General features: G+C 60.5%; 1 protein-coding gene across 10 annotated transcripts; it reads left to right on the plus strand.

The window, feature by feature from the left end:
• Positions 1-5,922: 5,922 nt before the first annotated feature.
• Positions 5,923-23,341, plus strand: LTBP3 (latent transforming growth factor beta binding protein 3). 10 transcript variants are annotated; one of them, XM_036326666.1, is made up of 28 exons: positions 5,924-6,740; positions 9,924-10,253; positions 10,389-10,591; positions 10,746-10,851; positions 11,001-11,093; positions 11,267-11,389; positions 11,840-11,998; positions 12,089-12,274; positions 12,848-12,864; positions 12,941-13,013; positions 13,192-13,278; positions 15,001-15,126; positions 15,200-15,331; positions 15,435-15,563; positions 15,778-15,900; positions 16,169-16,291; positions 19,153-19,275; positions 19,517-19,636; positions 20,519-20,647; positions 20,934-21,101; positions 21,266-21,349; positions 21,546-21,674; positions 21,755-21,892; positions 21,989-22,129; positions 22,242-22,403; positions 22,494-22,574; positions 22,657-22,788; positions 22,920-23,341. In XM_036326666.1, the coding sequence occupies exons 1-28, from the start codon at positions 6,416-6,418 to the stop codon at positions 23,078-23,080; spliced, it is 3,903 nt and encodes a 1,300-aa protein (XP_036182559.1). In that variant the 5' UTR covers positions 5,924-6,415; the 3' UTR covers positions 23,081-23,341. The 10 variants fall into 10 exon arrangements, with proteins under 10 accessions (XP_036182560.1, XP_036182562.1, XP_036182559.1 ...); XM_036326668.1 differs by having other exon boundaries at positions 9,924-10,159; positions 10,394-10,591; XM_036326667.1 differs by lacking the exon at positions 12,848-12,864 and having other exon boundaries at positions 5,923-6,740; positions 12,089-12,275; positions 12,940-13,013.
• The last annotated feature ends 81 nt before the right edge of the window (positions 23,342-23,422 follow it).

The following is a 23,422-nucleotide window of genomic DNA, read 5'->3' on the forward strand; positions in this document are numbered from 1 at the left end:
CCTTAGGACAGCGGTTCTCAACCTGTGGGTCACGACCCCTTTGGCGGTCAAACGACCCTTTCACAGGGGTCGCCTAAGACCATCCTGCATATCAGATATTTACATTGTTGTGCCCAGATTTGAAGGTTCCCAAAAAGCCCATCAGGGAGCCAGCGAGTCCGATGCAAAAGCAAAGAGTCCTTCATTTCAAACTAGTTCGGCTCCCCGACCACACTCACCGATGCAACAACGGTAAGCCCAGTGGCCGAGAGAGCGAGGCCTGATGGGATTGTGGGTTTTATAGTAAGGGCAGGGGAGGGGACTGTGGGCCCCGCCGATTGGCCAGGCGCGAGTCGGGTCTTGTTACACAGGATGTGGTCATATTGATGGCGTGCACTTCCCTTGATTATCACTGGTTAGTCCAGAGAAATCCTGGGTGTGGCCAGCAGAGGCCTGGGCCTCCGGGAAGAAGCCCCCGCCGAGCACATGGCTCTGCCCAAAAATGGAGAACCCAGGGCAAGATGGAGGGCGCAGTCCTCGCCCCCCCAAGTGTGAGCTGAGCCCGGGCTCCAGGGGCCAGTCCGGTTGCCCGGGGTCCAGCAGATCGACCAGTTCCAGCCCAGACAGGAAGTCCACATCCTCCGTCTCCTCCCTGGGGGCGCCGGCGATCGCCTCCTCCTCCATCTCCTCGGGCAAGGGCACACGCCCCGCCCCGCCGCCGCGCTGCCTGCAGTCCGGTCCGGGGGCAGCAGGCAGGTGGCAGCCTGCGCCGGGCTCCCGCCGAGGGCTGGGGAGTTGGTGACCGAGGCCGCCAGCAGTGTGGTCAGGCTGTGCCTCATGGGGCCCGGCGGCCGGCCCACGTAGGCCCCGCGATGACTCGCCCTTTCAACGTGACGATTCATAACAGTAGCAACATCACAGTTATGAAGTAGCAACGAAAATAATTTTATGGTTGGGTCACAACATCAGGAACTATATTTAAAGGGCCAGAGGGTTGAGAACCACTGCCTGAGGACAATGCTATGAGTTAGGTCTTATCATTATCCCCAATTTGCAGGTGGGGAAGCTGAGGCTGGGATGGGTTAAGCAATTTATCCACGGCCACCCTGCTGGGATGTGGCAGGGCTGGGGCTCCACCCAAGCAGCACACGTCTGCAGCCTAATTCTCACCAGTGGACTTGACCTGCATTTGAAAGTAGAGACGAGTGGTGGGGCTGAAGATCCTCTCTGATTTATCAAGAGTGAAGATAGCCCGGCCGGCATGGCTCAGTGGTTGAGCGTCGACCTATGAACTAGGAGGTTGCAGGCTCCATCCCCAGTGTGGGGTGTGCAGGAGGCAGCCAACCAATGATTCTCTCTCCTCATTGATGCTTCTATCTCTCTCCCTCTCCCTTCTTCTCCAAAATCAGTAAACATGTATATTTTTAAAAAGAGTGAAGATAGGCTCATTTCATTTTCCAAGCCCATCTCTCAGTGGCCTTCATCACAGTACACGGCACATCAGAAGGGCTCAGCGACAGCCACTCTCAGTAAAGTGTCATTGGAGACACGTGCTTCAAGGGCAGAATGTCCCCTCCAGGCCTCTGAAATGTCCAGCCCTCATCTTTAGAGCTGAGGTGCAGTCCCCAGCTATCCACCCCAGTGCCGAGAAGCTTCCCTGAAACATTCAGGAATCAGAGAAGCGGCACCGAGCCCGGCAACGGTCAGCTCTTTTAATGGTGCCTCCCCTCCCACCAGCCAGCCCGTCGTGGCTCCCAGACCCAGATAACAATGAAAAGAATGTGTGTGCCGAGCACTTATTATGTGGCCAGCATCTTCCAAGGACTTCCTAAATGTAGGCTCATTTGATTCTCTGCTTAAAAATGAGGAAATGGAGGCATGGAGAAGTTGAGATATTTTCCCAATTCACATAGCTGGTACAGGATGCAGCCAGGAAAAATTCATGCCAGAAAACAACCGCTATGCTATGCCGCCTCCTGAAACATAACTTCCGTTATGCAGGCGGCGGCTGCCCTGTCCAGCCGATTCCCCTAACGCAGCATGGGGAGCCTGGGTTTGAGTCCTGGCTCTACAGTTGACCAACTGTATAACTTCAGCCAAGTCCCTTGCCTCTTCTGGGTTTCAAGAACCCCTCTGCACAAGGAACCCTCCCCTAACATTTAAGTGGTCTGACCTGTCCCTGGGTTCTTTGTCCCATTCCAGCAAAGCCCTTCATTGCCCTCGGGCCCACCCCCGTGTCTTTAGGACATTGTGGGACCCCCTCACGCCTCCATTCCAGGAGCACTGCGTAGGCTTCGGGTCAGGAAGACCTGAGTTCAGGCCCCACATCTTATCACCCAATGACCTGAGTCTAATTCAGCGGTTCTCAACCTGTGGGTCGCGACCATCGGAAAACACATATAGCAGATCAGATATTTACATGACGATTCATAACAGTAGCAACATGACAGTTATGAAGTAGCAACGAAAATAATTTTATGGTTGGGGGGCACCACCACATGAGGAACTGCACTAAAGGACCGCGGCGTTAGGAAGGTTGAGAGCCGCTGGTAATTGTCGCATCTTGCAGAGCCTCACTTTCCCCTTTGGAGCGGGCTGGGAGGATGAAATACTGTAACCGTGTAAAGCACACAGTAAGCGCCGGGGGCTCTTGTGGCCTCGCTCTCCATTCAGTCAACAAACTTCAGCAGCCTGTGTGTGCAGCCCTGGGCTAAGACCTGGAGTTTGTGCCTTCATGGGAGGCCAGTGAGACAGACAATAAGCTAAGATCTGGAGTTTGTGCCTTCATGGGAGGCCAGTGAGACAGACAATAAGCTAAGATCTGGAGTTTGTGCCTTCATGGGAGGCCAGTGAGACAGACAATAAGCACGTAGTCAAACTCACAGTGTTTCAAGTGGTTTCCAGCAGGAAACAAACAGGTAATGTGACCCAGAGGGCCAGCATGGCTGCTTTAGAAAAAGCCACACAGAAATACCTCCCAGAGGCCAAAACCGGTTTGGCTCAGTGGATAGAGCATCGGCCTGCGGACTGGAAGGCCCCAGGTTCGATTCCGGTCAAGGGCATGTACCTGGGTTGCGGGCACATCCCCAGTAGGAGGTGTGCAGGAGGCAGCTGATCGGTGTTTCTCTCTCATCGATGTTTCTGACTCTCTGTCTCTCTCCCTTCCTCTCTGTAAAAAATCAATAAAATATATTTAAAAAAAAAAAATTAAAAAAAAAAAAAAAAAGAAATACCTCCCAGAGGCAGAAACCCAACAGCCATCACTCAGGACAGCCATCACTCAGACAAAGGACTGGCTGGGCTCAGCGGCTTTTTTTTTTAATTCTCACCCGAGGATATTTTTCCAACGATTTTTAGAGAGTGGAAGAAAAGAGAGGGAAAGACAGAGAGAAATATCGATGTAAGAGAAACAGGATTGGTTGCCTCCTACAGGAGCCCCGAACAGGGCCCTGGGCCAGGGAGGAGCCTGCAACTTGACCGGAATTGAGCCCGGGACCCTTCAGTCTGAAGGCCGACACTCTATCCACGGAGCCAAACTTTGTAGGTACAGGTGAGCAATGAGAAGCCATTGGAGGTTTGTTTGTTGTTTTTTGTTTTTTAAAAAAAAAAATATATATATATATATATATTGATTTCAGAGAGGAAGGGAGAGGGAGAGAGAGATAGAAACATCAATGATGAGAGAGAATCATTGGTTGGCTGCCTCCTGCACTCCCCCCACTGGAGATCGAGCCTGTAACCCAGGCATGTGCCCTGACCAGGAATCAAACCATGGACCTCCTAGTTCATAGGTCGACGCTCAACCACTGAGCCATGCCAGACTGGGCATTGGAGGTCTTCAATCAGAGTAGTAGTATGGCTGGAATCAGGCAACTACGGCACCAGGTGGAGGAGGGACCGACCAGAACAGGTAGACATGGTGGTGGGGAGACCGGTGAGGCAGCAGAAAGGATCTGGGATGACCACAGAGGTCATGGTCTCCTTGGACTTACAGGAAAACGTGCATCTTGGAGGCATGAAAACATGCCAGTAGCTTCTAGGAAGATGGGGTGGCTGGGGGGTGGCACAGAGATGAAGATAGAAAAGGTGGTCGAGCCACCGACAGCACGTGTGGACTGTCGCAGCCTGCCTGCAGACCCACTGTGCGCCCTTGGTCTCCCTGCTCCGTGCCACAGGCTAATGTGTGCTGTATCCACCCAGGCTCTCCGGGCCAGGACCAGACTAGGTAGTATCCTCTCCCTGGCTCCCTCCCTGCGGGCTGCAGGGCGACAGGCTCAGGTCCCCGCTGAGGGCTCTGCTGGTCCCCAGGAGGGGTGTGCAGGAGGCTCTCTCGCCTGTGTTTCTCTCTCTGTCCCTCTCCCTTACTGTCTCTCTAAAATCAATAAAAACATATTTTTTAATACTTTTTTTTTTTTTACACATTCTATTGATTTTTTACAGAGAGGAAGGGAGAGAGATAGAGAGTCAGAAACATCGATGAGAGAGAAACATCGATCAGCTGCCTCCTGCACATCTCCTACTGGGGATGTGCCCGCCCGCAACCCAGGTACATGCCCCCGACCGGAATCGAACCTGGGACCTTTCAGTCCGCAGGCCGACGCTCTATCCACTGAACCAAACCGGTTTCGGCAGTAAAAACATATTTTAAAAAATGTTCAGTCACCCACCTGGCAGGTGGTAAGCACTCAGTATTATTCCTGCTGAGTGTGTGACCTGAGCCCTGAGGGCAGGCGGGGCTGCCCCTCCCTCCCTCTCCTGGATCCCAGCAGCTGGGAAGCCCTGGGGACAAGGGATAGCTCCTGCCCCAGCCCTGCAACACCAGCCTGAGCAGTTCAGGCAGGGTCTCCACGAAAGGGTTTCCCTCAGTCCTCCCCAAACTACCCAAATAAATCTACCCTCAAAGTAAGCGCCATGAGCTCTTGGACAGGTGTGCCTGAAGGACCCATCCCGAACCCCCTTCCTCAGCCAGACTGCCATCCCCGCTGCCCAGCAGGAGAGGGTTTGGTGCCACCCTGACTGGGTCGTGTCTTGCTCTGGATATACCCAGGTCACACCCACCCCCTGCTGAGTTCTGTGAGTCAGAGACTGAATCCTGGGGTGTCCGGGCCAGGCCTTCCCCCTTATGGCCTGGGCCCCAGGACTCCGTAGCCTTCCAGGCCTCCCTTCCAGACCGGTGGACAGGCCTGGCTCCCCTCCAGCCTTGACCAAACTCAAGGCCTTGCCCCAGCCCCTGCCAACCCCTGCCCTGGGGCCCTGCTCTGCCCCTCCCCGGGCCCCTGGGCCCTCAGGCAGCACCCCCCTCCTCCCGGCTGTTAGCCTGGGAAGGGGGCCAGACCCTGAGCTCAGACCTTGGCGATTCCAGAGTGTCTGAGGCCCAGAGCCAGCCCCGCCAGCCCGGCCAGACATGCAGAAGGGGGAGGGGGTACAGGGTGGGCACCAGGAAGCCATTTACAGGGGGGCTGGGCACTCTCCCTGCAGGAGCACACCTGAACCGTCCCCCTCCCCTTCCTGTCCTCACCCCCAGTCCTGTTCCTCACCATTACCTTCCTCACTCCCTAGGTCCCAATAAATTAAAAAAAAGGGGGGGGGGGCTGACAGGAAAGCTGGTTTCCAGCTCTGTCCTTCTGGCTCCTTTTCAGGGACCCCTCACTGAGCCCCACCCGCCGCCGGAGAGGGCACCAGTACCCCCGGGGAGTGGCTGGGTGATCGGACCCCCATGTGCAAGAGGGCTGGGCTGAGGCCTGGGATCCAGCCGCACGGGACTGACTCCCCTCCGCCGCCCCAGCCTCGGTTTCCCGCTTCGATGGGGCGGGCCGAGGTCTAGGCCGGCCCCCGCCCCGCCCGGAGGAATCCGGTGGCCCGGCCGCGGCCCAGGTGAGGGCCCTCTGGACGGGGCCCAGCGCGCGGTTCCGGCGGGGCGGGCACCGGGGTGGGGACCGCCCCAGCCCCACTCGCCCGCACCTCCTCGCTCCTCCAGGCGGGAGCGGCGACGCTTTAAGCAGAAAAAACCGTCTCCCTGGCCGGTGGCCAGCGGCCCAGCCCCCTCGCCGCCGGCGGCAGCCAGGGAAAACAACTGCTCACTTCTCCTCGCCCCGCCGCCGCCGCTTCCCGCCGCCGAGTCCGGCCCGGCCCGAGGCGCGGAGCGGGCGGCCGCCGTCGCTCCTCCTCTCCGCCGCCGCCTCGCGCTGCCTCCGTCCGCGGCCTCCGCAGGCTCGGGCCCGGCTCGTGGCGGGGCAGCCGGCCGGGCGGTGGGAGTTTGGGGCTCCCCGCGTCCAGCCTCCATCTCCGGGCCTCTCCGGGGCCCCCGCCGCGCCTGCCGTCCGCTCCCCGCGCGCTTCCTCCCGACCCGCTCCCGGGGCTCCGGGCTGGCCGCCCGCCTCGGGCGCCGGGACCATCGCCCCCGTCCAGGCGCGCCGCCCGGGTCCTGCGGCCCCGGATGCCCGGGCCCCGAGGGGCTGCTGGCGGCTTGGCCCCTGAGATGCGCGGGGCGGGGGCGGCGGGGCTGCTGGCGCTGCTCCTGCTGCCGCCGCTGCTGGGCCCCGGCGGCGGGGCGGAGGGGGGGCCGGCGGGGGAGCGGGGCGCCGGCGGGGGCGGGGCGCTGGCCCGCGAGCGCTTCAAGGTGGTCTTTGCGCCGGTGATCTGCAAGCGGACCTGCCTCAAGGGCCAGTGCCGGGACAGTTGTCAGCAGGGCTCCAACATGACGCTCATCGGAGAGAACGGCCACAGCACCGACACGCTCACGGGCTCCGGCTTCCGCGTGGGTGAGGGCCCGGGGCACGGGCTGGGGGAGCGGGCCAGGCCGGCACCGGGACAAATGCGGGAGACGTGGCAGAGGAGGCCATCGCCACTGAGAGCAGCTCTCTGGGGACCTGGGCCCCAGGGGCGTCAGGGGGCTTGGGAGGCCGGGGCCAGAGTTGGGGGGCTGCAGGATGCGGGGACCTCCTCGCAGCGCTGGGCTAGGGCTGAGGCCTGAGTAAGGAGTGGGGGGACGCTGGGGCCCTGGATGGCACAGACTCTAGGAAGGTGCTGGGTTCTGAGAGGAGTCAGGTGGGCACACAGGGGCGTTGGGGGATGTGAGCGGGGGCAGGAGACCTCAGAGAGGGGTACATACTCCCCCAAGAAGCAGATTTGCTGGAGGAACAGGAAAAGTCATTAAAAATGTCTCAAGTCAGGCCTGCCAGGGGTAGACACCTGCATTCTCTGCGGGGAGGAGCTAAGGTCAGGGCTCGGCTGAGAGACTTAGTTCCTGGGAAGTCTGGGAGGGGGAGGGTGTTGAGGCCCAACAAGTGGGCTGCAGGGCTGGGGCAGGGGCTGGGCTGGTCCTCATCCCTCCTTTCCCTGGTGTCCCATCTGTGCCGTTATGGAGGACATGAGCTCTAACAGCCCTGCCTCCGCGGCTCTGCCAACCAGCCCTCATGACTCCCCAGTTCCGCCTCAGCCCACCCCTTCCCGGCATCTCTTTTCAAAGGCCAGGCCTGGGGCTCGGGGCTCAGCTCTCCTCCCCCGGGCCTGCGGGCGGAGGGAGGTGTCCCGGCAGTAATTACCTCCTGGACAGGGTAATTAGGCTGGGCCCAGGATGGCACTAGCAAAACGGCCCCTCTTACACATGCCTGTACTCAGTCAGTCCCACTCCCTGACATGGTTCACAGTTCCCATGAGGTGTGTGCATGCGTGTGTGTGCACATGGCAGACAGGCCCACACATGGCCTCCGGTGTGGCGCAGTGACTAAGTACATGTTTCTCCGTGCTGTCCTCCTGGGTGTGTGTCTCCAGTCACCGTGGGAGTGTTGATGTGAACCTGTGTTGGTGTCAGAACGCGTCTGTGAATGTGTAAGACAAGATGACTGTGCATGAGTGTATGTGGGCCAGACCTCCCAGGCCCCCTGGCCATCCTGCCCAAGCTGCTGTCTCCCTCCCTGCTGCCCACATCCCCCCGGCTTGGTGCCCAGGCCTCAGTGGGCGGGTGTCACTGGGAGGTCACCCTCACCGCTATGGGTGACTCACTGGGAGGCAGGAAGGAGAGGATCCTGCCTCCCCCGGCCCCAGACACACCCCTTCGGCCCTGAAAGTCCTGGCCCCAAGAGACCAGGCAGGATGGGCTGGGCTGGGATGCTCTTGGCCAGGCCCCGATGGCCATGGATGTGAGCTGACCCTCTGAGGCCCTCCAGGCGTCCAGGAGAGCAGCACCCCACCTTCCCCTCTGGACAGTGAGGGCATCATGGGGCAGGCAGGAGGGGGGCTGGGTCCGTGCGTGAGCTCAGGGCCCCAGGCTGGATGTCGGGTTGGGATGTGCGTGTGTGTGGTAGAGAGACCGAGGCCCCATCCTCTCACTCAGTCACTCCGTTCATGCCCCCTGCACCTCATCTGGAGCCCAGAGCTGAGGCAGACCTGGCCCTGCACTTCAAAGCACCTTTATTGTGTGGGAGACAGAGCTGACAGTAATAGCCAAGTCAAGTGCCAGGCAGAGCTGGAGCGGAGGGTGATAACTCAGGAGAGGGCACAGGGGTGGTTGGGATGTGAGGAGGAGAAACTGACACTGGAAGGATAAGATGGGAATATACAGAGATGGGGGACAGGCTCTGAAGTGGAGGGAATAGCATGAATACATCCCTGGAGGGAGCGGATGTGGCTTCTTTGTAGTGGGAGTGAGTCCTGTGGAATGGGGTGGGTACACACGGAAAATGCAGAGGGGATGGGCTGAAGGAAAGTTCGTTCTGGGTCATGGAGAGCCTTAAATGTCCCAGCAAGGAAGCCAGCCTTGAGCAGGGGTGTGACAATGCAAGGGCTTTGCTTGAGGTAGGGGAGGAGGAGGGGGAAGAGAGGGGTGCTGGGATGTGAACAGGCAGGAGAGAAGCAGGGAGCCAAGGAGTTTGTGGCAAGGCTCAAAGCAAGGGAGGGGCAGAGGGCATGGGGCAGAGGGGAGATGGACTCTGAGGCAGTGCAGAGGCCAGAACTGCGCGGGGCGGGAGCAGGAGAGATGGGCCTCCAGGCTCAGCTGTGAGTGACCAGGGCAGGCAGGGAGTGCTGGGGCCTAAGGTCAGAGAGGTGGGCAGTCGGGATGATTTCCGACAGTGTCCCCTGGGTGGAGGGGCCCAGAGAGGTCCCGGGGGCTGTAGCTACAGATGTGGGCATGGTTGGCAGTGGTGAAGTGCGGGCCCTGGGATGGCAAGGTGGAGGGAGGGAGAGGGACAGGAGAGCCCAGAGGGGGCCGAGGCCTGAATCAAAAGGAGGCTGTAGAAGAAGGAGTGCAGGTACAGATCGCTTTCCAGGAAAGGCAGAGCAAAGCCAGAAGAGGAAGAGGCTGTTCCATCGCCATTTGCTACTACTTACTAAGTACCCTGGGTCAGGCACTGTGCGAAGCATTAAAAAAAATTATGATTTTTTTTGTTGATTTCAGAGAGGAAGGGAGAGGGAGAGAGAGAAACGTCAATGATGAGAATCATTGATTGGCTGCCTCCTGCACGCCCCCTACTGGGGATTGAGCCCGCAACCGGAGCAGGTGCCCTTGACCGGAATTGAACCTGGGACCCTTCGGTCCAAAGGCTGACGCTCTATCCACTGAGCCAGACCAGCTATGGCTGTGCTAAGCATTTGTACAGGCATCACCTAATTTCATAGACACACATCCTACAGATGAGGACACAGGCATAGGGAGAGGAAGTAAGTTCTTAGGGCCACGCAGTGGTCCCGTGGCCTCCTAGCTAGGATTTAAGTCCAAGACTTAAGGCTCAGAAGCCAACATGGATAGAAGGATGTCGGGGATCCTAGAGGGCAGTTTCCGTGTGTTTGTGTGTTACAAAAACCATGGATGTGGGTTCTCCAGGAGGACAGAGCCAGTGGGTGGCAAGGAAGTAGGAATGAGGGGGGAGACAGGATGTGGGTGAGGGACTGGGCCTGGGTGCTGGGGTGGGGCTGCCTGAGCCCTGACCCATCTCCCTCCCCAGTGGTGTGCCCTCTGCCCTGCATGAATGGCGGCCAGTGCTCCTCCCGAAACCAGTGCCTGTGCCCTCCGGACTTCACGGGTCGCTTCTGCCAGGTGCCTGCCGGAGGAGCCGGCGGGGGCACGGGGGGCTCAGGCCCTGGGCTGGGCAGGGCCGGAGCCCTGTCCACAGGCGCGCTGCCGCCCCTGGCTCCAGAGAGCGAGTCTGTGGCCAGCAAGCACGCCATCTACGCAGTCCAGGTGATCGCTGATCCGCCCGGGCCCGGGGAGGGGCCCCCTGCCCAGCATGCGGCCTTCCTGGTGCCCCTGGGGCCGGGACAGATCTCTGCAGAAGGTACCGGGTGACAGACCGGCCTGAGCGGGCGGGCGCTAGGGTGGCGGGACGGCAGAGGCTAGCCCTGGAGGAGCTCCTGGCTGCCCACCGAGGCGGGCGCGGGGCAGTCCTGAGGCCACCGTGCCCCGCCCCCAGTGCAGGCCCCGCCCCCCATGGTGAACGTGCGTGTCCACCACCCGCCGGAGGCCTCGGTCCAAGTTCACCGCATCGAGGGGCTGAATGCCGAGGGCCCAGGCCCCTCCCAGCACCTGCTGCCGCACCCCAAGCCCCAGCACCCCCGGCCACCCACCCAGAAGCCCCTGGGCCGCTGCTTCCAGGACACGCTGCCCAAGCAGCCCGTGAGTCTCTATGTCTCTCAGGCTGCCCTGACCCAACCCAAGGGGATTGCTCAAAACTGGGGGTCTGGGGGGTGAGGAGGGAGGAGAAGAGCCTCAGGAGGGAGGCTGGGTGGGGGCTGGGCGCCCTGTGACCCGGTCCGTACTCCCCCCCTAGTGCGGCAGCAATCCCCTGCCAGGCCTCACCAAGCAGGAGGACTGCTGCGGGAGCATCGGTACCGCCTGGGGCCAGAGCAAGTGCCACAAGTGCCCCCAGCTGCAGTGTGAGTGCCTGGCTCAGGCATGGGACCCACACACACTCCTCCTGCACCCCCACCCCCCAGCCACCGCCCATCCAACTCCTCTGCCCCTCCCCGTTCCCCCCCAGCAGGCCCTCAGTGCCCTCCCCTGCCACTCTCTCCTCTCTCTGCAGACACAGGGGTGCAGAAGCCAGGGCCTGTGCGTGGGGAAGTGGGCGCTGACTGCCCCCAGGGCTACAAGAGACTCAACAGCACCCACTGCCAGGGTAGGGCCGGCCGGGAGATTCTGTGGGCTGGAGGGCGGGCCAGTTGTCCCTGGGGGAGGTCCCAAGGTGTTGGAGGGAGGAGGTGGGGATGGGGCAGGACCTTGAGGTTCTTGGAGCAGCTTGCTGTCACCCTATGGCCCAGACTAGAGGGACCAAACTCCCACTTACCACAGACATCAATGAGTGTGCAATGCCGGGCATGTGTCGCCACGGGGATTGCCTCAACAACCCGGGCTCCTATCGCTGCGTCTGCCCACCGGGCCACAGCCTGGGCCCCTCCCGCACACAGTGCATTGGTGAGACTGGGGCTTGGGTTCCTGGGAGGTCACAAGGCAGGGGCTAGAGGGGTAAGGCTACAAGCAGCAGGGTCAGAGGTCAGAATGGAATCCAAAGTTGGAGAAACAAGACACAGAGGAGTGGCCAAGAGTCACCGGAGATCTGGGGTTAGAGGTCACATGGGGTCAGGGACTATATGGAGTCAGGGTCATATGAGAACATGGACTTGAGTAGGAGGGAGAAAGTCCAGAGCAGCTAGAATTGGGTCAGTGGGTTCAGTGGTCACAGAGGTTTCAGGAGTCTCATGAGGTCAGAGTAACAGGCCCAGGGGTCACGTATATTCAGGGTCAAATGGGGTCAGGGGCCACATGAGGATCAGGCTGGCCAGAGGCAAGGTCTGGAGCGGCTGGGAGGAGGGATGTGGGCAGCGTTCAGGCCCAAATGCCCATGCCCATCACCCGCCCCTGCAGCAGACAAGCCAGAGGAGAAGAGCCTGTGTTTCCGCCTGGTGAGCCCCGAGCACCAGTGCCAGCACCCGCTGACCACGCGCCTCACCCGCCAGCTCTGCTGCTGCAGCGTCGGCAAGGCCTGGGGTGCGAGGTGCCAGCGCTGCCCCGCCGATGGCACGGGTGAGCCTGGGGCCTCTGGGGCTAGGGGGCTGTCTAGCTGTGTGCCTGTCCAGGAAATACTCACTTCTCTGCCCCTTGCTCTGGCCACAGCTGCCTTCAAGGAGATCTGTCCAGCTGGAAAGGGCTACCACATCCTCACTTCCCACCAGACACTCACCATTCAGGGCGAAAGTGACTTTTCCCTTTTCCTGCACCCCGACGGGCCACCCAAGCCCCAGCAGCTGCCTGAGAGCCCCAGCCGGGGGCCACCGCCTGAGAACACGGAGGAAGAGAGAGGTCTGGCTTGACCCTTTCTATTCTCTGACAGACACTGAACCCCTAGACCTGACCCCTCGACTCCTGATCCAGGGACATGACCTTGGAGTGTAACTTCTAACACCAAATCCCGGTCCTAACCGCTGACCGCCAGAGCTGCCCCTCTCACCCTAAGCAAGCTTGTAATCCCAGGACTTAACCCCCGATCGACAGGATCTGACCATCCATTGCCCTCCAGTTCTGTTCCTCTAACCCCACAACCCCTTTGACTTCCAGACCAGGGCCCTGATTCAGCCCAAATGCTGGCCCTAGATCTGACCTTCTGACCCTGACCTAGGATCTGACCCTAGCTGTAACCTCCTACACCTTATTCTATAACCCAAAGACCTTGACCAGCCAATCACTCTCCCTATCTGTTCCCCTGACGTGTGATGCAAGCACTCCATGACCCCAGGATCTGACCCTTGACACTTGACCCAGAGACATGACTGTTAAACTCTTAGAGCCGTAACTACAAATACCCGACGGCTGATCCCAGACTTGACTCCCTTCCCCCAGCCCAGCACTGAATGGCCCCATCTTCTTCCCTTTTAGGGGTGAGCACAGACTCAGTGAGTATGAGAACCTAGGCGGGGGGGACAGGGAGGCACAGAAGACACAGCGGGCTTATGCTGCTGTCACCTGCAGCCAGGGCTCGAGGAGCAGTCAGCACAGCAGAGCCACCCGACCGCCACCGCCTCTCCTGCCAGGCCCTACCCTGGTGAGATGGGCACTGCAGGAGCCAGTCCTCAAGGGCTGTCACTGCTGGGGGAAGGTCACAGCTGAGGCACGGGGGGCGGGGGGGTGACGCTGGCTGTGAAGTTTCCAGCTGACTGCCTGTGGAGAGTGGGGCCGCTCTCCCACCCTCCTCCCCTCTATGGCTGTGTTGCTGCCCCCAGAGCTCATCTCCCGGCCCTCGCCCTCCACCGTTCGCTGGTTCCTGCCGGACTTGCCCCCGTTAGAGATCGCCCCTACTCAGGTCACAGGTAAGACCCGTCCACCTAGTCCATGCCCTGGGTAAGCCCTGCCCCTCGCTTAGTTTACCTCTGTCCCTCCCTCCCTCCAGTCAGTCTGGAGCTAGAACACTTTTCTGGGGCGTCCTGTGCACCAGGCCATGGGGACCCCTCTGAGTGCAGCAGAGACCCCACTCTGCCATATAATGATACAGGTATTATGATCAGCCCCGTCTGAAGCATTTATTCCTTCATTCAACGGATATTTGTTAAGCACCTACTATGTGCCAGGCCCTGGTTTAAGTGCTGGGATGCAGCAGTAAACAAAACAGTCCAAAATTCCCTGTCCTTGCAGAGCAGGCAGACGACAAACAGATTAATGAATAAAAATCTAGTCTGTCTCATAAATGCTTGAAAAAAATAATAAGCCAGAGGAGAAGAAAGGAATCTGGGGGTTGTGATAACAGGGAGCAGGCAATGAGAGAAGACTTTCTGAGCAGGGCTTTAAAGATTGTTAGAAATTAAAGAGGAGGAGGTTGGTGAAAAAACATTCCAAGGGAAGTTAAGTTTGGGCAAAGCCAATGGAAACATGAAACTGGTGGAAGAGGGAGAAACCACACACAGATCAGTGTTTCTGAACCAGAGCAGGGCCGGCACATGGAGCCTTGCTAAGAGGCTTGGGTTTGATCCCAAAGGCTGTGGGAAGTGTCTGCAGGGTTCTGGGCATCATAATTGCTAGCTGTAGCTGAGCAATCGCCCTGTGCCGGGCACTCACTGAAGAGATCTACATGCTAAATAACATTTAGCCTCTCACACTCTGTGAAGTGGGCATTGTTGGCCTCCTTTTCCAATAAGAAAGCTGAGGCTCAGAGAGGTTCAGTAACTTGCCTCAGGTCACACAGCTGAGCTAGATTCAAGCCCATGTGTTTGTGGATTCCAAAGCCACAAGGGAGCTGTCAGCCTGACTGAAACCTGGAGGCTAGATTTGCTCCTGGGTGAGGGCTTGGGTGGATGATGGATGCCCTGGAGGCCTGCACTGACTAGGAAAACCCAATGACAGCCCTGGGGACTGTGGAGTGTGAGGAAGAGGCACCTGGGAGGGTTCTCAGAGGGGATGTTAAGAACGCTTAGGAGAGGCGCTCAAGGCAGAAAACAACCCGCAAAAGCCCACTGGCCAGGTGTGTTTGGGGTAGGGCAGAGTTCAGCATCAAAGCCTGGGCTGCATGGAGATGGAGGAGGGGAAGCGAGTCAGGGGTAGGACCAAAAGGAGGAGGAGGAGGTAGGAGTCGGGAAGTCCTGGGAATGGTGACAAAGAGGGTGAGAGGGGTTCCTGGATCTGGCCACTTATGCACCACCATGAGGCAAGCCACAGTTCCCAGGAAACCCGCTCCTGCCTGCCTTGGGAGGGGGAGGGCTGAGGTCCCTAGGCAATGGGGGTGAGGGTCACATGGCTGGAGGATATTGGTGACTGAGGCTGCAGGGTTTAAAATATTGAGGTAACGGGTCAGGGTACGGTGAGTGGAGGTTCTGAGCGGAGGAGGTAGGGATGTCAGGGCCTGGGGTGTGGTTTGGGGTTAACTGGGAAGGAGGTGTAGGAAAGTCTAAGACTTGGAGTGTGGGTGGGCAGGGACCGAAGGTCACGGTGTGACCAGGCTCAAGTTTCCCAATCATTAGGAATGGGGGGGGGGGGGGTGTTCCGAGGTCCCTACCAGGGACGCGGCGGAAAGTGAGCGCCCCTCCCCCGCCCGCCCGCAGAGACCGAGGAGTGCCGGCTGAACCAGAACATCTGCGGCCACGGGGAGTGCGTCCAGGGCTCCTCCGGCTACTCCTGCCATTGCAACCCGGGCTACCGATCGCACCCGCAGCACCACTACTGCGTGGGTGAGCGGGGCGGGTGGGTGGCCGCGGACGGCCCTGGCTCGCGACACCGCTTTGACGTCTCTGCCCTTCTCAGACGTGAACGAGTGCGAGTCGGAGCCGTGCGGCACCGGCCGGGGCATCTGCATGAACACCGGCGGCTCCTACAACTGCCACTGCAACCGCGGCTACCGCCTGCACGTGGGCGCCGGGGGGCGCTCGTGCGTGGGTGAGCAAGGCGGGCGGGGGCCGAGTGCCTGGGGGGCCGCCCTCCCGACCCCCGCCCCCCACCCCCCGGTGCACTCCGCTCGCGCCCCCTTCCTTCCGCGCAGACCTGAACGAGTGCGCCAAGCCCCACCTGTGCGGCGACGGCGGCTTCTGCATCAACTTCCCGGGTCACTACAAGTGCAACTGCTACCCCGGCTACCGACTCAAAGCCTCCCGCCCGCCCGTGTGCGAAGGTGTGGAGACGCCATCAGACCGACCGGGGTCCTCGGCTGTCCCTCGACCTGGGGTGGGGACGGGGGACCGGAACTGTCTGCCCCGCGCAGAGCCTCTCTGAGGTTGGGGTCCGGGAGCCCCGTTGATCTGTGACGGACGGAGGCGGCCCTGCTGCAGCCCTGAGCGCCCAGCCGGCCAGCTGTTCCCAAACGGGCCCTCCTCTCTCCCGCGCAGACATCGACGAGTGCCGGGATCCCAGCTCCTGCCCCGACGGCAAATGCGAGAACAAACCCGGGAGCTTCAAGTGCATCGCCTGTCAGCCCGGCTACCGCAGCCAGGGGGGCGGGGCCTGCCGCGGTGAGGGCGGGGCCGGGGCCGCCCTTTAGGGTAGGGGGCGGGGCTTCGAGGGCAAGGGCGGGGGAGCCGTCTCGGAGTTGCTCCCACGAGGGTCCGCGTGGGCTCCTGATGCGGCGGGGGCGGGGCTCGTGGCGGTGAGCGCCCCCTCCGGGGCGGGGCCTCCCGGGATTGGACGGTCCCCGCCCCCACCGCCGGCGGAGGGGACCCCACGCCCGCACGAGGCACCGCGCAGCGGGGCGGGATCCGAGCCGAGCCTTCTTTGCCGCAGACGTGAACGAGTGCGCCGAGGGCAGCCCCTGCTCGCCCGGCTGGTGCGAGAACCTCCCGGGCTCCTTCCGCTGCACGTGCGCCCAGGGCTACGCGCCCGCCCCCGACGGCCGCAGCTGCCTGGGTGAGCCACAGCCCTGCCCCGCACGCCGCCTGCCACGCGCACAGCCCGAGGGCGGGGACTGGGTCGCTGGGTCTCAGACGGGTGGGCAGGCGGTGACTAAGTCACCCCTCCGTTCACTGACCTGTTCACTCGTTTTCTCAGAGAGCCTGGCCGTGGAAGGGCCCCCAGAATTTCCACCTAGGAAGGGTCTCCGGAACTGCTTTTGCAAAACACGTTACTTAAATGAGGAGAAAAAAGATAAAAGAAGGGAGGGGCCGGGTAACTAATAGCCCCCGTTGCACTAGTGTTTCTTATGCCCCAAGAAGCCGTTTGGGGACAGGAGACACAGACAGCAGAGCGCAGGGCTGCGCGCCTGGAAGCGGCCTGGGTGCTCTTGGGAAACAGCAGCGGGGCTGGGGGCGGGGGAGGCCTGAATTGTCTTAGAAGATCGATAGGAATTAGCCAAGTAAAGGCGGGTGAGGGAACAGCACGCCAGGCAGAGGGACTCGGAGGTGAAAAACGGGGCAGAGTGTGCAGGGAGCTGTAAGGTACCAGCAGGAGAAGGGGGGAGTCTGGCTGGTGAGGGGCAGGTCCCCATCCCTTGCCCCTCCATCCCCCTGAGGTTGAGTTTCATCCTGAGGGTAAGAGGCGCCTGAAGCATTTTAAGGGGAAGAATGACAGGATTCACTAGCTGCTTTAGACAGTTTCCTGATGCCAAGGTGGAGAGTGGCTGGTCTGTTGGAAAGACTCAGGACAGAGATGCTGGTGGGTGTGAGAAGCGTGGTGGCCTCGGGTGGTCATGAGATGGTGTGATATTAGAGAGAGAGTTAACTGGAGTCCAGGTGAGGGAGAGAAGGGCGGGAGGGCCCTCTGGATTTCCAGTTTGGGTGACTCGGTGGGTATGCTTCTCACTGGGAGAGGCTCCCCAGGACTGGGGCATGTTTGAGAAGGAAGACGCTAAGGTTCATGTTGGACAGGTTGAGTGGGTGGTCCCTGTGGGCCTCTCAGCTGGAGATGCCAGCAAAGGGTGGGCCATACGGATTGGAAGCCTGGGCCAGCCACACCCACCCAGAACTGGGGGCTGTGGGACTTTAGGGTGTGCATGCTCAGCCAAGGGGGTGGGTCCCGTGAGGGGAGCTTGGCAGAGCCTTGGGGACACTGCCACATGAGTGGCAGGCAGGGGAATAGGAGCGGGAAGTGGGGGAGAAGGCGTGGTGGGATGGCCCAGGAGCACAGCTGAGAAGCTGGGTAGGAGAGGCTTCCAGGGAGAGGAGGAGGAGCTAAATGAAAGAGAGGTTCTTGTAAACTTACTTACTGGTGACCTAATCAGGTCCCTGGTGGCCTTGGCAGAAGGCTTCTGTGGCATGATGGGAGTCGGAGACGCAGGGAGCACCGAGGGAGAGCAGGAGCTGGGGTCGCTGGGTGGGTTCTAGGGCTCTAGGCTGAAGAGGAGATGCCAGGAAGGTGAGCCACGGAACAACAGGGGCAGCTGGGAGAGGAGCCATGGGTAGGAGGACCATCTCTTGCTCTACTCCAGTGGTTCTCAACCTTCTGGCCCTTTAAATACAGTTCCTCATGTTGTGACTCAACCATAAAATTATTTTCGTTGCTACTTCATAACTGTAATGTTGCTACTGTGATGAATCGTCATGTAAATATCTGATATGCAGGATGGTCTTAGGCGACCCCTGTGAAAGGGTCGTTCGACCCCCAAAGGGGTCGCGACCCACAGGTTGAGAACCGCTGCTCTAATGGGACCAAGAAGGAATGGATGGAGATAATGATTTTCAGGAGGTTAAAAATCACCCTTAATTCTCTCAAGTAAACGTGAGGGCCAGAGTTGAGTAGGGGACTGGGGAACAGTCAAGGTTTGGAACTGCCCTAGGGGCTTTCCAGAAGTCAAGGCTGGAGAGGAGGGGAGAGGGTGGCCATAGCCACACAGGACCTGGCCAGAGGGAGGGGCCGTGGCCCAGTGCACTCAGCTTGGTGGCTGGCTCGAGCCCCGCTCAGCACTCAGATCCGGAGGCGGAGAGGCAGGCCGTGGCTCTGTCTTTGCCAGACCAGTGGAGAGAGGAGAGGTTGTCATGGGCCCCTGGGAGAGGGTGTAGAGGAGACTGGAACAGCCGAGGCAGTGGGAGGAAGCAGCCTCTGGGACAGATGCCCCAGGTGGGGCAGATTCCAGCCCCTTGTCCCGAGAGAGAGCGGCTGCCTCTGAGGTGGTTACAAACCGAGGGATCAAGGTCAGAGGCTGGGCTGGCTGTCCACACGGATGCTGAAAGCTTCTAGGATGAGGGGGAAGACAGAGGGAGAGGGACTAGGAAGGTGGGTGCTGAGAGCCATAGAATAGAGAATGGAGGCTGGCATAGGGCCAGGGGCACCTCCATGGCTTGGAAGGAGCCTGGGGTGTGGGCAACATCAGTCTTCTCCCAGAGGGGACTGTGGAGCAGCATTTCTCAGCGGGGAGCCAGGTTCCTTCCCTTCCTGTGAGAAGGACAGACATGCAGGAAGCATTACTGACACGGGAAGAAAGGGAGCCATGGCAGGTGGGGGAAGGATAAGAGCAGAAATGAGAGGAAGCCCAGGGCAGTATGGGAAGAGGGGTTGCAGAAAGATGCCTCTTGTTTGGTGAGGATGAGCAAAGGAGAGGAAGGCCCGCACTTTTGGAATCAGACAGGGCCAGGCTCCCTGGCAGCACCTGGCCTGGGCCCCGGGGCACCGTGTCCCACTTGGGAGTGGGGTGACGGTCCCCTGCTTCTCCTGAGCTCTGCTGGCCTCAGCTCTTACCTCCAGGCTGAGGGCAGGAGTGGGAAAGGGTAGTAGAGGCCTGCGACACTGCCTCCACCCTGGCCCTCTGACCCCCACCCCCACCCTGTGCCCTGCAGATGTGGATGAGTGTGAGGCCGGGGACGTGTGTGACAATGGCATCTGTACCAACACGCCAGGCTCCTTCCAGTGTCAGTGTCTCTCTGGCTATCATCTGTCAAGGGACAGGAGCCGCTGTGAAGGTAAGAGGCGCCTACAGCTGGGGGGCTGGCCTATTCCTCCCTCCCCCAGAACCTCCACTGCCCAGCCCCAAGTCCAGGAGCTATGTGTAAACAAGCCAACCATTCCCTGGTCTGGCCCCCATCCTCATCCAAGATGGGACATGGCGTGTGGGCCACACCTGGGGCTCTGCGGGAAGCCGTGGCAGCCTCAGCTGTGTGCGGAGCAGCCCCTGAGATGCTCCACCTCTTGGATCCCCTACAGACATTGATGAGTGTGACTTCCCTGCAGCCTGCATTGGGGGTGATTGCATCAACACCAATGGCTCCTACCGATGTCTCTGTCCCCAGGGGCACCGGCTGGTAGGCGGCAGGAAGTGTCAAGGTATGGGGGGATTGGGTGTGAGCTCCTGAGGGGGAATGACAGGGAGCAGTCATCTCCTAGGCACACTGTTGATCTGTCTGTCTTTTCGTCTATCCATCCACTCAGTCATCCTTCCACTCTTTTACTTAGAATAACAGCAACGATGACAGTAATTACGCGGCGCCTACTATGTGTCAAATCACCTTGACATGTATTCATCCAACAAGAGTTTACTGAGAACCTACTATTTATTGAGCAGTGACCCAGGGCTCCCAGCTTGGGGAGGCTGGTGTGTAAACTGATTCTTACCGCTCAGGGTGCTGGGTGCCAAAAGTGGTCTGAGCTAGTGATTAATTGCAAGGAGTGCCGACAGCTGAATCAGAACCTGAAGCATAAATAGGATTCCCTGAAGCAAACCATGTTCCCTCTCTCTTCTCGGCAGAGAGAGCAGCCTGGGATGGTATTCCAGACCCAAAGAACAGTATTTGCAAAGCACAGAGATCTGGAAGGAGCTAGTTGTGTGTTTAGGAGGGAGTGGACCCCTGTACCCTAAACACAGAGTAGAGGTGCTGGTGGTTTAAAGGGCGATGGGGCTTAAAGATACTGGGAGACCAAAATGAAAACGTTCTCAAGTGCTGACCTGAGAGTTAGGACTTCATTCTGCTGTCAGTGGGACTGACCAGCTGCTCACAAGAGTTGCAGATTCACTTTAGGGTTCATAAAGTCTGCCTGTGTCCACACATCTCCCCGCATGCAGACAGGAGAGGACTCCTGTTGTGTGCACTTCGAGATCAAAGTGGAAATTCAGGTTCTGAACTTGTGTGAGGCCCTTGAGGCGCACCCCCAGGGGAAGGGGCTGGTTTCCCTCTGAACAGCTCTTCCTGTCCCCCTCACTCCCTGAAGACATAGATGAATGCAGCCAGGACCCGGGCCTGTGCCTTCCCCACGGGGCCTGTGAGAACCTGCAGGGCTCCTATGTCTGCGTCTGTGATGAGGGCTTCACGCCCACCCAGGACCAGCACGGCTGTGAGGGTGAGTGCCTCCCAGCTCCCTCTTCTGACCAGATGACTCCTCTGAGCTGCAGCTGGGGTTCAGAGATGCATCCTGGTCCCAGCCTCCGGAATTCGGGGAACAGGGAGAAATTTCTTTTGCCTGGAAGAATCCAGTGGGGCCAGACCTGGCTGAGGATGGAGGGTGGCCATCACTGGGTGGCTCTGGGGAGGCAGGGAGTGTGGGGGCGCAGAGGGATGAGGTTGGCGGGCCGTGTGGACAGGAAAATACAGTATCAGCACCCTGAGCTGCCCTTCCCTCCCCTCAGAGGTGGAGCAGCCCCACCACAAGAAGGAGTGCTACCTGAACTTCGATGACACGGTGTTCTGCGACAGTGTGCTGGCCACCAACGTCACCCAGCAGGAGTGCTGCTGCTCGCTGGGGGCGGGCTGGGGAGACCACTGTGAGATCTACCCCTGCCCGGTCTACAGCTCAGGTCAGGAGCCAGCAGCCCTCCCCTTCCTAGAACCTGTTTCTTCATTAGGAAATGGATTGGGGGGAACGAAGCTGGGAGCTCCGAGGTGAAACGGCAGCCAGCACGCAGGCAGGCACGCACCTGCTGCTCAACCCTGCCTCCTTCCTTCCGCTCTCATTCCGCAGCTGAGTTCCACAGCCTCTGCCCGGATGGGAAGGGCTACACCCAGGACAACAACATTGTCAACTACGGCATCCCGGCCCACCGAGGTAAGCGCCGCCCACACCGCCATCGCCGGCCCCGCCCCCCAAGCCCCGCCCCCATCACTCACGGAGCGGCGGGGAAAGCCTGTCCCACCGAGCTGCTCTGCTCCGGTGGTCAGCCTGGCTCGCGGCCCGGGCTTGCCAGGCCTCAGTGGCCCCGCAGGTAGAGGCTGCTGTGCGCTCACGGCTTGTCACTCCGCAGACATCGACGAGTGCATATTGTTCGGGGCGGAGATCTGCAAGGAGGGCAAGTGCGTGAACACCCAGCCCGGCTACGAGTGCTATTGCAAGCAGGGCTTCTACTACGACGGGAACCTGCTGGAGTGCGTGGGTGAGTGCCGACGGCCCGGCGGCCAGGAGACACGCATGACGCCGGGCCGGCTGCTACCGCCTGGGTTTTCCTCCCTGCAGACGTGGACGAGTGCTTGGACGAGTCCAACTGCCGGAACGGAGTGTGTGAGAACACACGGGGCGGCTACCGCTGCGCCTGCACGCCCCCCGCCGAGTACAGCCCTGCCCAGCGACAGTGCCTGAGCCCCGAGGAGATGGGTGAGGCCCGGCCTGCTGGCTGGGGAAACAGGAGGAAGGCGGTGGCCTGGGATGAGCTGTGACACCTCCCCCCATCCATACCCTCACTGTCCGTAGACGTGGACGAGTGTCAGGACCCCGCAGCCTGCCACCCTGGCCGCTGTGTCAACCTACCGGGTTCCTACCGCTGCGAGTGTCGCCCGCCCTGGGTGCCCGGGCCCTTTGGCCGAGACTGCCAGCTCCCCGAGAGCCCGGCTGGTGAGGGCGAGGGTCATCGCACGGACTCCAGGGCCCTCTGCTGTGTGAAGCCTTGGGGCGCAGGTGGGTGGTCCTTGCTTTGGGCTTCTCCCTGACAGGTCCCCTTCCGCAGAGCGTGCCCCGGAGCAGCGGGACGTGTGCTGGGCCCAGCGCGGAGAGGATGGCATGTGTGCGGGCGCCCTGGCTGGGCCCACCCTCACCTTTGAGGACTGTTGCTGTCGCCAGGGCCGCGGTTGGGGTGCCCAATGCCGCCCGTGCCCGCCACGCGGAGCTGGTGAGCCGACCAGGGAAGGGTTGGCCCAGAGGGAATTGGGGGCAGGAGCTGAGTGCATTGACCGCGCTGACCGCTGCCTGCCCCTCCCAGGATCTCAGTGCCCCACATCGCAGAGTGAGAGCAATTCCTTCTGGGACGCGAGCCCCCTACTGCTGGGGAAGCCACCGCGCGGTGAGTGTAGGGAGGGGCGCAGGCGGGAGTCAGGCCATCGCCGGGCGGGCGGTGTTGACGTCTTGTTCTGCTGGCTGCGCAGAGGAGGACAGCTCCGAGGAGGATTCGGACGAGTGCCGCTGCGTGAGCGGCCGCTGCGTGCTGCGGCCCGGCGGCGCCGTGTGCGAGTGTCCGGGTGGCTTCCAGCTTGACGCCTCCCGAGCGCGCTGCGTGGGTGAGCTGGGCGGAGGGGGCGGGGCCAGAGGCTGGCGGCGGGGCGGGGCCATGTGTCATCTGCGTGGACCAGAAGCTCGGGCTGTGCAGTTCCGGTCCCCTCGCAAAGTCCACACCCGTCCCCACCTCCAGACATCGACGAGTGCCGAGAGTTGAACCAGCGCGGTCTGCTGTGCAAGAGTGAGCGCTGCGTAAACACGAGCGGTTCCTTCCGCTGTGTCTGCAAACCTGGCTACGCGCGTATCCGCCCGCACGGGGCCTGCGTGTCCCAGCGTCCCCAGCGTCGCCGCTGACACCACGTTCAACCGGGACCTCAGCGATCACCAAGCGGTTTCTGCCCGACACGGGGGCGAGCTCAGCCTCTACCTTCTGCCCAGATTCGGGGTGGGACCCAGGGACCCCCAGGCCTGTAGACCCCTTCCAGGGCCCGTGTTCCGAGGGTGCCCATCTGGCTCCACCTGGTTTACAGGTGGATGCTGGGTCTCCCGGGCCTGTCGGCCTTCCTCCCAGAGGGTGTTTCCTAGAAACTGATAAATCAGATCCTGTCTCTTTATTCTTGGCTTTTAAAGCAAATTGTATGTTCACCTCCGTGGTAGGCATGGACTCCGCAGGGCAGTGCCAGACCCCAGCCTCCT

This window comes from Myotis myotis, unplaced genomic scaffold, assembly GCF_014108235.1.
Source record: "Myotis myotis isolate mMyoMyo1 unplaced genomic scaffold, mMyoMyo1.p scaffold_m19_p_10, whole genome shotgun sequence".
NCBI lineage: Eukaryota > Metazoa > Chordata > Mammalia > Chiroptera > Vespertilionidae > Myotis > Myotis myotis.